This window comes from Strigops habroptila, chromosome 16 (assembly GCF_004027225.2).
Source record: "Strigops habroptila isolate Jane chromosome 16, bStrHab1.2.pri, whole genome shotgun sequence".
Taxonomy (NCBI): Eukaryota; Metazoa; Chordata; class Aves; order Psittaciformes; family Psittacidae; genus Strigops; species Strigops habroptila.
The window spans coordinates 124,795-140,843 of NC_044292.2; the positions used below are offsets into that span (position 1 = coordinate 124,795).

Sequence of the window (16,049 nt, forward strand, 5' to 3'; positions counted from 1 at the left end):
TGGGTTGGAACAGCTTGGAGATGCTGGGTTCCTAATTGGCAGTTTTGTGCACAACAAAAACACAGAGTAGTCGGTGGTTAGTCTGTGCTTCGCAGTCAGAGCTTCCAGTGACGCAACTAATATATCAGTGTCATGGACTCATGGAGACTGAGCTTTAAATCAGCACAGCATCTCAGCAGCTATTTTTATTTCTTCTATTGCAGGAATGCTTTTCATGTGTTTAATTTGCTTAAAATAAATAACACTGGCAATTTCCTGTAAGCCTAGAGATTGTTGAAATATGTGGCTGCTTAGACAAAATATATTTGTCATGAAGGAAAAATGCAAGTGTAATAATCAGGAGGCTGGCAGTTGGTGGTTCAGGCTCAGTGATCAAAATGATCTCGTGGATTGCAAAACTAGTTAAGTTTTGAGACCAGCTACTGAAAATTGTTGAGCACTGGAGAAGTTGGAAGTTGAGATCTTTTGGGTATAAAACAGGATTAGAATTTAATTTCATGAGACTACTGACAAGAGCCAGTAGTCTCTGATTGGAATCAGAGATTTCTGATGCTTTCGTATTGAAGCATAAAAAGCATCACTCTCTGTAACTTGATTATTGACGGGAAAGGATGCAAATTAACGAGAATTGCTGTTCAGAAACATCTTCTGTAGCTTCTTTCTTGTTTTTCAACAAACCTTCTTCCTTCAACTCTCTTTTCAAAGCAGTGTTACAAACAGGTTTTGCAAACAGATTTCTGAAATGTTGCCAAACTGTATTGAAGATCAGCTCAACAAAAAGTGATAGAAGTATTTAGTTTATTCTTCTGTATTAATGTTCTCTATTACAGCTGAGAGTAATAGCTGAAAAGTTGAACAACTTTAACTTTCTTGTTTACTATTCTCTCAGCTTGGAAGCCCAATAAGTAGAACAAATATAATACATCCACAAGTCTACGTGAGTATATATTTTCATTATTTGAGAGCTGCTTAAAGAAGTCTTGCTTAAATAAGACTATCATAATTCTACAAGTGAACTGGCCTTTCCATCCTTCTAGAACCTTTTCAAAAGTGGAAGTCAAGCAAACAGAATGAACTTTCAAATAAGTATGTGAATTCCAGCATGTGAGCCCATATAAAATGTGGGTTTCAGGATCTAAGTGGACTTTGTTTAGTGTAGGAGATAGAACACCTCAGTAGAAAGGCAGCTAAGAGTGAAGGAAGTATGAATATTTTAAGAAAGCTCCGCCTTATTTATTTTAGTCTTGACAGATAGGAATGATGAGTGGCTGGTAATTATATGAGGCTTGGAGTTCAAACTCCATGAATTTATGGGATAATGTAATAGAGAATGTATAAAGTGTTCTTCTAGGGTCTGTATTGCTCTTGTTTGAACTTGCATCATTCTGAAAATGATGATGGAGTTACTAGTACATAGAATTGCTTTTTCATAGTTAATTTTATTGTGTTTTGAAGAGGAGGTACAGGATTATAAATCCTTATTGTCAAACTATATATACCTTAGGTGTTGCACGTGGTTGGACTCAGTTGGCAAGTTTTTACTCTGGCAGTTACTGCTTCAAAATTGAGGTGTCCCTCTTCTAGATATAATCATTACCTGAGCTTTTTAATGCTTTTAAATATCTTCCAGTTTTCTTCATTGCCTCCAGTTCGTGTGGTATTTGAAGTTACCATGGAAGGTAGTGCTCGGAAAGTGATAACAGTGCGCTCAGCCTTGATGGTGAAGAACAAGCTGGAAACACCAATGGAACTAAGGCTAGACAGTCCTTCAGCTCCTGACAGTAAGTGTTGTATGTTCCTTACATACTGTGGGGAATCTTTAGCTTCATCCCCAAGGAGATTCACCCATCTGTACAACAAAGTAGCCCTCCCTGGAGGGGAAATGGGTAATATTAAGAAGAAAATGATCAGCAAAGTAATCTGGAGAACCCACTAGGATTTTTGCTTATTGTTCAGGCAAATGGAGAAAGCCGGGGCTCTGCAAAGACTGAATCTTACTTATGTATGTAGCATGTAATATCTTTTAGCAGTCGTCTGGAAAGTTTGGGGAATTAGCATGCAAAGGGGCAGTCTAAAAATGTAGTGATAAGCTCATGGTGTACCCAAAATGTAATGAATGAGGTCTTTTTGAAATAAGCATTTTCACTAAAGCATCCGAGCAAGAAGAATTTGAATTCCAGCAATTTTGTCTGGTTCCTGTCTCAGATTTATACACCTAAGTTTGTCTGCTGCCAGATTATTAATAGGGCTTGAAACAATGGGTTGGGGTTTGAAACATACATAAAGTACCTGGTGTTTTATGTTAAATCAAACCAGGTTGCTTCAAAAACTTGGGACTTACTGTATGAAAAGTTTTATGCTTTCCAGTAAAGGGCCTGTTTTGATACATATATTTTCTTCTCTGGTTGCAGAACCTGTAGTTCTTCCAGCAGTTATGCCAGGAGATTCCTTTGCAATTCCATTACATCTTACATCTTGGCGTTTGCAAGCCCGGCCAAAAGGAATGGGAGTCTTTTTCTGTAAGGCTCCAATTCACTGGACTAATGTCCAGAAGACAGCAGAGGTCTGTAGCAGCAAGCAAGAGTGTCATTCAATGGAGTCTGAAAACAGCCGGTTTTTCAGGTAATTAAGACCTAATTATTTTTCTGTATTATCTTCTTCTGATAAATGAAATACTGTGAAAGTGAACAACGGGAAAGAAGATCCTTAGAGATGAAAGCTGCTGCAGTTTAATGGGATGTTTTGGTTGGTTTGTTGACTAATGAGAAGGCATTGAAGCATAACTGCCGAGTTTCTTCAGGACTCCTTGAAGCCCCTTTGACAGTGCTAGTTAGCAAATGTCTGAGAACACAAAGTAAGCACACTATTAATATTTATTGTAGAAAGGAAAAGGTTAGGAAACAGAACGTGCGCTGCTGTTAAATTATCTAGTCTGCCTCACTGAGGATAATGGGGGTTTGCCATAGTGTGTTCCCAAATACTCATCCATTGTCATGAATGTCCTGTGCTCTGTTCTAAGCTCCAAAATGTCACTGCATGGTGAGGACTTCAGTGGAATTTTGTAGTTATGTGGTACGATGGATTTAGGGATGCTCTCAATTTAGGAAATACTAGAATAGAGATTATGGAAGTTGTTTCAGGAAGAGACCTTTGCATAATGTTTATAGTTACTGCTGTGTGTCAGTTCCATGGTTCATTTCTTAATCTGCTGGTTTTGAATGTATCACAGGGAGGAAAATTAGCAAATTATTTAAAATGGAGGCTTGCTAACTAATGAAAAACTGAAGTGTCCGGTGGCCAAAGCAAGGATACATCTACTGGGAAGACAGACATGTTCAACATTTATGCTTAAGAACATGATTATACTCTAATAGTTAAAATCTATTTAGTGATAGTTGATAACATGTTTTTTCAAATTTATGGAAGTTGGTAATCTGCAAATGCAATTTTCTGTTAAGTCTCTGAACAGATGAGGCTTTTTCAGTAACTAAATCAATTCTTTTGATTAAAATCAGGAAACTCCCATTGTCTTAATGTTAGGCATAAATACAAAATACTTTATAATCAAACTCCAAAGTGCTTATGTGGAGAATAATTCTAAATGATGGTTTTGCTGTCAATCCTGAAAGTACAACATGATGCGGGATTCAGTGCAGTACACAAAGACAGGGCTCAATTATTCTGTCAAGTTGATTGACTTCTCACATGTGTCTGCCTTCACAGGTTTTGTGTGGCTATAAAGAAAGAAAATTACCCGGATTACATGCCTTCCAACATATTTTCTGACAGTGCTAAACAGATTTTCAGGCAGCCTGGGCATACTATTTATCTATTGCCAACGGTGGTAATCTGTAACTTGCTGCCTTGTGAACTTGAGTTCTACATTAAAGGAACACCAATTAATGGGACACTAAAACCTGGGAAAGAGTCAGCATTGCACACAGCTGATACATCTCAGAACATTGAGCTTGGTAAGGTTCTTTTTCAGATCCCACTTTCTGATCTTCCTAGAGGAGTACCTTGGTATAATTGTTTCTTGTATAAAGAACCATAGTATCAAGAATGAAACAATTGAAAGCATTTGTATGATGATCTTATTGGGTTGCAGGGCTTCTTATAGTTAATAACCAAGTGCCCGCATCCCAAAAGAATTAGGAATATTGCCATCATTCCCCAAATTTGTCGGCTGTCTTGATCTGTTCCTCATTCGAGTCTTTTCTCACTTTCCTGAGAGTGGAAACTGGAGAGAACAGCGATAAAGAAGGGGATAAATAAGTTCTCAACATTTTGGATGGTTTTGCTGTTCTTTCTGACAGAAAAAGTTGGTGTTGAGAGTATGTATGGAATTATTCAACACTGGCTGGAGTTCTGATGCTTAAGGTGGTAATTAGCCCTAAGCAGGGTTCTTCATAGAACTTTTTTTGCTGCTTGTGACTTAAATTGAGGCATTTCTTTATGAAGTCAGAGGTTACTATGCTGGGTAGGTTTAAAAGTTAATCTGGATAAGCTATATGAAATACTCAGGTTCAGCTGTATGAAACACCAGCCTGTCTGCTCATCAGGAACTAATGTTTCTGTGTAGGTGATGTTTGGTTTTATTTTTGTAGGGATATTGCTGGAAAACTTCCCAATCTGCAAAGAGCTGTTGATTCCTCCTGGGACACAAAACTACATGGTGCGGATGCGGTTGTATGATGTCAACAAACGACTGCTAAACTTGACCATCCGGATTGTGTGTCGTGCTGAAGGTTCTCTAAAAATACTGATTTCAGCACCATACTGGTTAATCAACAAAACAGGTACGTTTACAGTATTTTCTGTAATCATAAACTGGGAAATACAGATTCCATGCAGTGTTAGGATATTCCTTAATTTGAAGTAGTTTTTACTATTCTCATTTAGTTTGTGCAAAGGTGAGGCGCAGTTTAATACTCCATCTTTTTGTGTTTACTTAAAGGATTACCACTTATCTTCAGACAAGATAATGCAAAAACAGATGCTGCAGGTCAATTTGAAGAGCATGAGCTTGCTAGAAGCCTCAGCCCACTTCTCTTCTGTTATGCTGATAAAGAACAGCCAAACTTGTAAGTAATACTGTAAGAGCAGCAGACAGGAGGAACCTTACAAAGTATGAAAGTAATTCACAGAGGGTTGAGTGCTGATATATTAGTGTGAATATTGTGTAGGAAAAGTCTTTCCCTATTAAGAGAACCTGTTAAATTATTAAGATTCTAAATACTGAAATAAGCATATTGGATCTTTAGACATTGCCTACTGAAAACTCCTTGGTTGGCTAATTCTGTTGTGTCTGCAGGCTGCTTTGGGTTTATTTTGCATGTTTTGAACTCATCCTTCTTTGTAAAAAAAATCAAAAACCTTTTGAAGAGAATTACCAAGTTGTATAAATTACTTCGTTACCACTAAAAAAACCCACCCCAAACCCTTAATCCTAAAATCTGACTGTTAATAGAGAAGTAGTAGCAGTCACTTAGTAGAAAGACCACGTGCAGCAGAGTTACTGTGATTCTGATGTAAAAGGAAATGGCAGGATTTCAGAGAGGAAACTTTTCAGTTACTTTAACTGGCAACAAGAAGAGAACTTGCTTTTGCCATGAATATAAGAACATGATTTAAAACAAACTTACCTGAAGTGTTCTGGGATTCTTGCTCAAATGAAGAACAGTTACATTTATCACAAAAATTTATTCCCCCTTTTTTTTTTCCTTTCAAATTAAAAAGACACACAAATGTTGTCGTGGTTAATCAGTCTGAACATTACCAAGCCTTTTACATGACATGGTCACTGAATAATTGCTTTTAATATATGTTAAAAGAGCTTCTGGCAGAAATGCAGAATGGATTAGTCAAGAAGAGATTTATTGTGACTTCTAATGTTTTTATATTTAAACCTGGGTGTTCTTTTGTACCTGGATATATGTTTGATCATCAGTATTGTGTTGATACCTGATCCTTCATTTACATGAGTAAATCTGTGTTTTCTTCTTGCCCTTAGTTGTACAATGCGGGTTGGAAGAGGAATCCATCCTGAAGGCATGCCTGGCTGGTGCCAGGGTTTCTCCCTGGATGGTGGTAGTGGTGTCAGAGCTCTGAAGGTGATCCAGCATGGAAACAGGCCAGGCCTCATCTACAGCATTGGTATGTGCTGATGGGAACCTTTGGGAAATACTGTAGAACTTGGGAAGATACGATGTCAGTGGCACCAGAAACAGAACAATTGCAGCAGGGAAACATATGTTGTTATAGGTTTTTGAGGGTCCAGAGAAAATTATTAAACAAAAAAGAGTATTTTAAGTATTTTTATGTCTTTGGTTTTAATTTCACTAGTTTAAAAATCAGTTTTGAGTTATTTTTATTTTCACATTTCATCATTGAGTGTTAATATCTGCATTTACACATTGTTCTGTTTCTGTATCTTTATTCCTACGTTCTAATATACTTAGAAGTATGTTAGATGTGCAGTTTCTGCCATACTGCTGCCACAGAAGTAGCAGATTGCTGACCACTTACAGTGTACAGAAACTCCAAATAATCAAAGGCAGTAATGCGGTGGGATTTCATACCTACTTAGAAATAGCACAGCCATGTGAACTTCAGGAGTCCAAGAAAAAGAACCTTTGTTATGTGAAAGATACCGTGGCAGATGTCTCTTTTTTTTCTCTTGTAAGTAATAGCTTTATTTTTCACTTGTTTCTATCACTAGGTATCGATATTAAAAAAGGTAGAGGCCGTTATATTGATACATGCATGGTAACATTTGCACCCCGTTACCTGCTAGATAATAAATCAACCTACAAGCTTGCCTTTGTCCAGCGGGAATTTGCCAGAGGTCGGGTAAGATGCTTCCTTTTGTTACTTGTTAGTACAATACCTGCAGTCAGTCACAGCATCTTCTAACCAAAAGGAACACAGGGGTTATACTTGAAAATGTTGTTGGCTGGTCATGAGGATCTTTCTCAGTACTCTAGTAACAGCATCCACCTAACAGAATAATTGCTGGGTTGCTATCTGAGAGGTATATAGGTTAATACTATATATTTTAATACCTGTAGGATATGTATTTACCAATTTCTGTTACTAGGGAACATCCAATCCTGATGGCTACATCTCCACGCTTCCTGGTTCCAGCGTCGTGTTCCACTGGCCACGTAATGATTATGATCAGCTGTTATGTGTGAGACTAATGGATGTCCCAAACTGCATTTGGTCTGGGGGCTTTGAGGTCAACAAAAATAACTCATTCCATATTAATATGAGGTAGCTATTATATGTAAATCTTCTGTAGCATGCTTCCCTTTTTTGGTAGAAGCAGCTGTTGAACAGCCATGACTGTGGGTAAGGCAGATCAGAAGCCTACTCTTACTTCTCTTTCACTTGTTTGTTCTTGTTCAGGGACACCCTGGGAAAATGTTACTTCTTAAGAGTAGAAATTACTCTTCAAGGAGCCACATATCGTGTTGCATTCAGCGATACTGATCAGTTACCGCCACCTTTCCGCATAGACAATTTTTCCAAGGTAAAAGAGAAAATAACCACTTTTCCTTCTATTTCTTAATAAAAGAAGAAAAGTAGGACTTTCATGTTTGTTAGAAGAGGGAGCTGACTATCTTATGAAATAAAATGAAAGTGTGTGTAGCAAGAGGTATCTGTAGACAGTAATTGTAATTTTCTGCAGTTTTAGTAAAAATTGGTAGTACTCTGCTGCTGCTTGTTCAAACAATAGCGCTAACGTTTGGCTTTCATGAGTGCATTAAAAGACTTACAAGAAGAGCATTATTACTAATGAGAAAATTGTGCTAGTGTGGTAGTTTCTAATCTAACTTATGTTATTCTCAGCACTTCAATAACTTTTGAAAAGAATTCAGGCTAATGCTACCACTCCCTTTCTCTGTCCTTGGGCTTCCCTATCAGTGCTTATGAAAATAAGAGAATTTACTTAGTCACTGTATTTTACAGTGACTGACTGACTGACTGTCATGTGATCAGAGCAAGAGACAGAGCTCTTAATAGTTACTGGTTCTCATTCTGGATTTTGGTACTGAATTGTTAAATAGAGGTGGGCAAGTCTTCAAATTTTGATTAGGTGGGTTCGAGATGCTACCATGGCACTAAAGACATTCTGTACCTTGGATGACAGATAAAAGCAAAGATGACATGTCTCATCCCTTTTGAGACTCTCTTTAATTGAGATCCGAATGGGAGAAAATAGATGCGAAACCACTGGGGAGGGGAAGGAGCAAGCTGAACATGTTTGTGATCAACTTCTGAGAAATGAACAAATGACAGCAAAACATGTGTCTGGTTAACAATTTCTGTGTGAAACCAAATCCTCTCTCATAACTGTTGCAGGTCCCAATTGTTTTTAACCAGCACGGTGTTCTCGAGCCAAGACTGTACACTGAGGTGAAGCCCTTGACCTCTCTGGACTATGCCTGGGATGAACCGATTCTACCACCTTTTATAATGCTCACAGTCAAAGGGGCCGGCTCCTCGGAAATCGTCTGTAGCATGAATGACTTCCAAGAGAGCAAACAGCTTTACTACGAGAACTTCATCTATATTGCTGCTACATACACTTTCTCAGGGTAATTCTATCTACTAGATGAAAATATGTTGAATGTTCACAGTGTTCTTTAGGCTTTACATTAATATTCTCTTAATGGTTGCCATTGGAAAGTTATTCAAATGCAGCTAAACTTGTGTCAACCTTGTAGCTAGCAGAAGAAATGCCAGAATTCAGAAGTTAAGTCTGGCAGTTGGTGAGCCATGTGTCTTACCTTGTTTGTGATAACTTGGCTTTATAGGTGCAGCTTACCACTGTTTATTCTATCACATAGGGCATCTGCTGTGCTCCCACTGTCTGATCCTGGAAGAACAGGGATGTTTAGAGTCACATCCAGGGGCTTAATTTGATTTGGTGTATAAAGAACATTGACTGCAGGGTGAATTGTAAACTTGCACTAGTTGATACGCTATTGAAAACAGCTGTGGGAGATTGATACATGCTTTGTTGCTTTCCTCAATTTAAGGAACTCCTTATATTGGATGGATTCCTTGGAATCCATCTGCTTTGCCTGAGAAGTTCCTAATCGCAGTGAGAAATCAAGGCCCCTTTTTAGACTATACTCAAATTGACAGCTTGCATTGGTAATTCCAAAAATACCGAGAGGGAAAAAAAACCCCAAACAGTATAAATTTTAGTCTCATAGGCTGTATTGGAAGCATAAGCTTCCTCACTTGGATTTTGGTACAGATATAATCCAGTCTACAGAAGCAGCAGTTACTCTGAATAAACATGATGGTGTTTTCTTGGTGTTCTAGGTTACAGGAGCCAGGTGTAAGACCAGTTGCTTCGAATAAGGATGCTACATATGCAGAGCTCGTCCTTGATGTTTCTCCAAAGACTCAAAGAGTTGTACTGAAAAAGAAGGTACCAAGATATATTTGATTCTGTTAAAATTCTGTTGCTGTGTGCTGAAGTAAAATCATATGCTGGGAGAGGGGAAAAATAAGAACGTTTTCATGAAAACTTTTGAAGAACGGAGACAGACTCCACTGAAAGTGACAAGTTATTGCAATTGAAGTTGCTTGAATTATGGCGGTGCTTCTGTATAAGACTTTCATGGGGGTGAGGTTGACAGAAAAGGGAATTGGAATAAAAGTAGTAAGGAATGTTGTAAATGCCTGTATGACAACCAAGTGTGATAATTATGTGTTGGATGTTCTAATGAAGTTAACAAAGTAGGGCATGCTTTCTTTTTGGTGCGTTGTAAGCTATGACTTCTATTTCTGGAGCTTTTAAGAAATAGAAACTGTATTTAATTATTGCTGAGATTAAAAATAGCTTGTAAATACAACGTTGCATCTAACAGTGCTAATGTAGGATGCATATTCATTGGATATCAGAGTTGAATTAGAAGTTTTTATACAAACTAGTTCCTAATTCTAAGTCAGGGCTCAGAATATAAATATATATTCAAGTCATTCAAAGAACTATAATTCAAATCATCTGAAAGCAAAACGGAACAGAAATATCTGTACTGCTGTGTTCACTTAAGTGTGGATTTTTTTTATGCAACAGGAGCCAGGAAAACGATCCCAGCTTTGGAGAATGACAAGCACAGGAATGCTTTGCCATGAAGGTTCCTCTGTTCCTCAAAACCCCCATAAAGCGTCTCCTCGGAATGTGGACTCTTGTATGATTTTAGATATAGCAGGCCTGGCGGCTGTTACAGATAACAGGTATGGCAAATACAGTTTCTCAGGATATTGATGTAGATTCTGACCGTGTCTTTGAAAGCACTCTTAACATGATGTTCCACAGGAACAAGTTGCCCGAAGAAGTGGTAAGTGCTCCAACCCTGGCAGTGTTCAAGACCAGGTTGGAGAGACCCTTGGGTGACACGGTCTAGGGTGAGGCGTCCCTGCCCATGGCAGGGGGGTTGAAACTAGATGATCTTAAGGTCTTTTCCAGCCCAAACTATTGTGTGATTCTATGATGTTCTCTGAATAAAGAAAGAAATTATTCTGAAGGCATGTAGAAGAGTTAGATTTTATCTGTCTTTGTGAACAGACCTTGGGATCACTTTTGTGTCGTGGAAATATTTTTAAAAACATGGCTAACATATTTTCAGCAGCTCGAGAAGAGCACTTCAGAAGTGAGATTAGGGAAATGAGCTTGAACAAAATTAAGGTGTTTGCCATTAACTCAAGACTAGAACTGGCAATTTGGCATGCTTTCATTGCAGGTATGAGCCCCTGATGTTGAGGAAGCCTGATCGACGGCGCAGCACTACCCAGACATGGAACTTTCGTGACGGAAGGTTGACCTGTGGTATTCATGGACTTGTTGTCCAGGTCAGTACTGATTCTATGTTGAACTTGTGTTGACTGCTGCCGATACAGATGACAGAGTCATTTGCGTTTAGGATTGAAGCGAGCTAAAAGCTTTCAGGCCAAAGTTCAGATTACAGAGGAAATCGCGCTTGAGCAAACACTTCACGTGGTTTAAATTCATGGTTGGATGTTCTTACCAGTTTCAAATGATTAAACATCTTGCACTATTAATTTGAAAGTAAAAATTAGTAGTACATCGTTGTTGAAATATTGCAGTGTAGGGATAAATAAGGCCTTGATATTCTCATGCATACCAAATGTGCACATGCTGCAGATTGTGTCCATCAGTGTTCCTGATGAAGTCAAGATTTGTGTATAACCAAACACTTCTCACAGTGGCGGTTCTGGCATTTTAGTAATAAGAATTTTGGAAGCAGTTTGAACTGTTTGCTCTGTCTTTGTGTTCCAGGAAACTCTTGACTTGCAGACAGCTAGCGCTTGCAAACTATTTGATAAATCTGCCTGCTGATGGTAGCATTTATGAGCACAGAAACCTGGATTGCTTTTAAAGAGTCTAGAATTAAATGTCAAAAGAATTTTGATGCTTTTTTATTTTTCCCCAGACTTTTAATATATGTATATAGTTATCTGAAGCCTTTCCCTAGCATGCATTTATTTTTTTTCCTTTGCTCTTCTTTCTGCAGGCAAAGGGAGGAATAGTAGGCCTTCATGATGGAGCAGAAGTTGTTCTTGGTCCTGATACTTCACTTGATCTTTTGGGGCCAGTTCCACCTGAACAGCAGTTCATAAACCAAAAAATGAGGCCTGGGTCAGGAGTACTGGCTGTTAGAGTCATCCCAGATGGGCCAACTAGAGTTCTACAGGTGAAAACCCTTCATTAACTAGAATCTAGTTTCATTATTTGCTTGTTCTTGAAATATCTTTTTCTGTATTGCATCTCTAAATTCCTACCAAAAGTTCCCGTATAATAATACAAAGCGGGAGGGGAATATCATAAACCAGAAATAATTACAAAAAAAGTTTTCACTGTACTTATTTTTTAAAAGATAATTTTATAAGGTAGGACAATATAACTGTTACTTATAAATTGGAAAGTGCTCATTGTAGTAATGTATTTGTTTATCAGATAATGGATTTTAACCAACGTAGAAATGATCGTTTATCCAGTGAAGGAGATGAACTTCCCGTTACAGAACAGGATCTGCGCAAGTTGAAAAACCCAGATACAGAGCAGGAATTAGAAGTAAGATAGTATGACTGGATCTGTCTCTCTTATTTATCATTTTCCTTTCTAGATTTTAGAGGAGGTTGGGGGGAGCTGTTAATTTTTCCCCATGATGACCTCTTGTTAAGAAGTTGTAGATTTTCCTGCTAAAACTCTTCATACTTAGAAGTTGGGTTTATATGTGTCAACACCTCTTTATTCAAAGACTAATTGTCAATGAGCTGTTCAGACTCTCTGGAGATGAGTCTAAAAAAATAACTTCTTTGCAGAAGCGTGTATTCAGTATCACAGGTTTTTTCAGTGTTGGTTGGTAAGTGGGATTTTTTTTTCCTCTTCAAATGCTCTTTTCTCAGGTGCTTGTGAAACTGGAAGGTGGAATAGGATTGTCTTTGGTCAACAAGGTTCCTGAAGAGCTGGTGTTTGCAAGCCTCACAAGAATTAATGTCCACTACACACAGCTGTCAACAAGTCAGGTCCTGGAGCTCAGTGTGCAAGACATACAGGTATTGCTATTTTGAAACCAGTGTATTTGTTCATGGGTCTTCTGTGGGTTTTGTTGTAACAGGTTTGCAAAATGTTTAGAGCCGTTACTGAGATTTCAAATCTTATACATCATAGAAGTTTCAGATTGTGTCAGCGTTTCCTTTTTTCATGTCCTCTACTTAGTAATAGTTGAGACAAGGATATATTGTATTTCATGCCATGGATTTCGAATAGACAAGTTAGAATCTTTTTTATATTGCAAACAGGTCAGTTTGAGGTTTTTCTCCCTTCCTGGTTCTTTGTCATTGTATAATGAAAAAGCAGCTGTTGAAAGCAGGAATCCTAATGCTGGTAGTACCACAGTATAAATGACGGATCATGTGCAGATAAGACAAATATAAACCTCTTATATTTTGTTTACCAACAGATGTTGGTTTTGACTTTGCAGAATTTTACCTTAACCTTTGTTTTCTGTTCACTCTTTGAAATTCAGAAGATAAGCTGAAGATCATAAAAACCCTCCTCTAAATTATTAGAATTCTGTTTCCAATATGTGAGATTTCCTGGGAAGGGGAATTGTGGGTCCTGATGTAGATTACACGAGATACTTAACATGCATCAGACAAACTTCAGTGCAGGAGCAGCTTAACTCTGGGAGTGTTTAACAGTTTTGGCTGTGTTTTTTGAAGCAGGAAAAAAAGAATCAGAGAACACAGCAGTTTTATTACAGGTTTTGTTGGTAGTTAACAGCCATTTTTTAAATGGAGGGCATTTCCAATATTTGTTTGGTATAGTCTCAGTGGTGATCAGTAACCAAACCAAGTGTATTTAGTACCTCCCTGGCTCAGGGACCAGGTGTTTCTGAAAGCTTTTAAGTCCTTGGTTAAGGAAGATCAATCTTGTTGTTTATTGTCACTTATTCAGATTCTCTTGTCTCTCTTGTCCACTCTGTAGGTGGACAACCAGCTTATTGGCACCACACGGCCTTTCATGCTCTTTCTGACACCTAAGACAACTGAGAATGAATCCGTGGAGGCTGGTCCTGCTGTACAAGTAAATGCAATGAAATTTCCCAGTAAAAATGCACTGACTGATATATACAAGGTAAACAAACCACCATCCTTTGATTGTGCCATGCAGGTGTTAATCTGTTTAAACGAACTTTCCTGTTCCTGATTTTTACTAGTACCCCGAATTCAATAATGTGAGAAATATACTTTGTTGAATTAATACTGAGGCTTAAAGGAGGCTATATCCACCTTCTTATGGTCATAAAGTTTAAAGCTACAGTACAGTGATGAACAAGATAATAAATATGTTTCAAAATAAAGCAGATTAGGCCGGATCCCTGTTTAGTTTCTGTCTGTGACTTTACTTTTCAAGCCAGTTACTCTCCTCTCAGAACTGACAGGTACCATAGAGAACCAGAATATTTGTGTATGCTTCTATTGAGTTGTGTACAAGGTTATTACTTCTCTCTGATAAGCTGTTATCTTGCAGTATAAACCCCGTTCTGTGTACTACAGCTGTTTGGAAGTGTGTCCACCAGCTGTGGTATGCATTGTGAGAGCAAACTGGAATTGCTTATCAAGACCTATTTTCTCACTTGGAATCTTCCCCCATGTATTTTGACACTATTTTGAAAACAGCTGATTTCAGTGTTGGAAAACAGCTAAGCATCAGATTCTGAAGTGTTAGTATTAGGCAATGAAGCACAATACCTTCCAAAAATTGAAACAGTTGTCAGTAGTCTAGGCAACTTTAAGTGAAGAAAACTGCCAAAGACATTTTGTAGGTGGGAATTTTACTACAGATCCATTCCAGTGAAAGTGCTCTGTTGAAGTAGAACATATTGTCCTATTTAATGGCTTACATGGATTATATTTTGAGTGTTAATATTGTAAACTGAGACTTGTTTATCCTCATAGCACCTGATGATCACTGCTCGGAAGTTCACTGTTCAAATTGAGGAGAAACTGCTTCTGAAGCTGTTGAGTTTCTTTGGCTATGATCAGTCTGAATCAGGTATAATATGAAGTTACAAAGACCAGTTTTACAACATACAGGAGTATTATGATGTTTGCATCTAAAATAAGGTCAAAACACCTGGCAAACTCTTTGCTGCTTGGAAACTTCTGTTGAACAGAAAGCTGGAACGCTGGTGTCTCAGTGACCCCTGTAAAGGTCTTAAAGTACATGGTATTGGGGTAATGACTGATGTAATGTGCTGTTGTCCAGTACTCAGTGGTTGAGCTGAGCCTCTGTGGGAAGGAGTTTAGTATTTGTCTTAAGTTCCTGTATCTGGATTCATCTAAATTGGGATAAAAGAAATTGTGTTACTAGGTTAGCAAACCACTTTGTTTAGTAATGTTTGTTTATTTCAACCCAAGGCTAGAAATGGGATTTCTGTTCATTTGTTCTTGGGCAGTCTTCCTGCTTAACAGAAGGAAAATTTTGGCTGCCTGACCTTTGAGTTGTGGCATCCATACCCCTGGCTTTGATTGTAATAGAAGTGTTCTTCCACTCAATGAGGCAAGACAGAGCTCTTAAATCTTCTCATAGATATTGTTCTAATCCTTCTGTTGCAGGGTTTATCTGTTTGATGGAAACTTTCTGGAATGTCTGTTTTGGAGTGGCAGTTGAAAAAGTCACTTTTATGCAGTGCTGTACGTAGGGTTATATAGTAAAACAACTGTTGCAGGAAAAAAATATTTTTGTCATGATTCCAAATGGGGGCGAGCCTACAAATGATGCTCAAGAGTTCTGTGTCTTGCTAATCTACAGTATCTTCAGATTTGTCTCTGGAAAAAAAAAGAGTATTACACTCCCCAGTTTCACAGAGCATATAATGACTTAGAGCTGTAGTGATGAGGAAGAAATCAAGATTTTGAGTTTTGCTCTTTTGCTGTTTACTAATCTGTCCTTTGTTTTGGTTTACCCTAATGCTTTTGCTGCTTTTTATTTCCTTACTACTATACACCTTGCAGTTTGTCCACTGATGCTGATGATGTCATCAAAGATTCAGACAAAAACTATTTTGTCATTTACATTCAACACGTTTAGTTGTTCAACCTGGATTCATAAGGCTTTGTCATCTCTCATCCTCCCCCTGCTTTCTCATACCACCAAGATGCGCTTACGAATAACACATGGACTTGTTAGTGTCAACCAGATGTGGCTCACTCTGAACATAAATTGATTGATTGAATGGTTCCATGTAGGCATTTTGTCCATTCAGTGTGATAAATGAAAAGGTGGTCACCTTTGCTTGCTTTGTACATTGTGTTGATAGTTGAGCTTTTAAGGAAGTATAGAGAAAGTAGAAAGAGGTATTGTAAGACCATGACTACACAGTAGGAAACAGTGCATAGTTTGTATCTCCTGGTTTCTCTATGCTGACACAGATAAATTAGAAGCAAGATTAAAAGCTCAAGTAACTTCAACTATGCACTTGGATGACTTCTTT

At 38.0% G+C, this 16,049-nt stretch overlaps 1 protein-coding gene across 12 annotated transcripts in view; it reads left to right on the forward strand.

Moving 5' to 3' along the window:
• The window catches only part of VPS13D (vacuolar protein sorting 13 homolog D), a 104,588-nt gene that overhangs the window by 44,657 nt on the left and 43,882 nt on the right, over nucleotides 1-16,049 (forward strand). For all 12 annotated transcript variants that reach the window (XR_003994621.1, XM_030508138.1, XM_030508137.1 and 9 more), the window contains 19 exons: nucleotides 890-937; nucleotides 1,631-1,781; nucleotides 2,412-2,622; nucleotides 3,724-3,971; nucleotides 4,608-4,799; nucleotides 4,958-5,084; nucleotides 6,014-6,156; nucleotides 6,722-6,852; nucleotides 7,100-7,275; nucleotides 7,411-7,534; nucleotides 8,368-8,603; nucleotides 9,340-9,448; nucleotides 10,100-10,260; nucleotides 10,767-10,875; nucleotides 11,559-11,738; nucleotides 12,002-12,118; nucleotides 12,454-12,603; nucleotides 13,538-13,687; nucleotides 14,512-14,608. Coding sequence is in view for 11 of the 12 variants with exons in the window: in XM_030508138.1 (XP_030363998.1) it covers nucleotides 890-937; nucleotides 1,631-1,781; nucleotides 2,412-2,622; nucleotides 3,724-3,971; nucleotides 4,608-4,799; nucleotides 4,958-5,084; nucleotides 6,014-6,156; nucleotides 6,722-6,852; nucleotides 7,100-7,275; nucleotides 7,411-7,534; nucleotides 8,368-8,603; nucleotides 9,340-9,448; nucleotides 10,100-10,260; nucleotides 10,767-10,875; nucleotides 11,559-11,738; nucleotides 12,002-12,118; nucleotides 12,454-12,603; nucleotides 13,538-13,687; nucleotides 14,512-14,608 (2,860 nt within the window). In the remaining variant the exon portion in view is untranslated. The remainder of the gene's footprint in view (nucleotides 1-889; nucleotides 938-1,630; nucleotides 1,782-2,411; nucleotides 2,623-3,723; nucleotides 3,972-4,607; nucleotides 4,800-4,957; nucleotides 5,085-6,013; nucleotides 6,157-6,721; nucleotides 6,853-7,099; nucleotides 7,276-7,410; nucleotides 7,535-8,367; nucleotides 8,604-9,339; nucleotides 9,449-10,099; nucleotides 10,261-10,766; nucleotides 10,876-11,558; nucleotides 11,739-12,001; nucleotides 12,119-12,453; nucleotides 12,604-13,537; nucleotides 13,688-14,511; nucleotides 14,609-16,049) is intronic.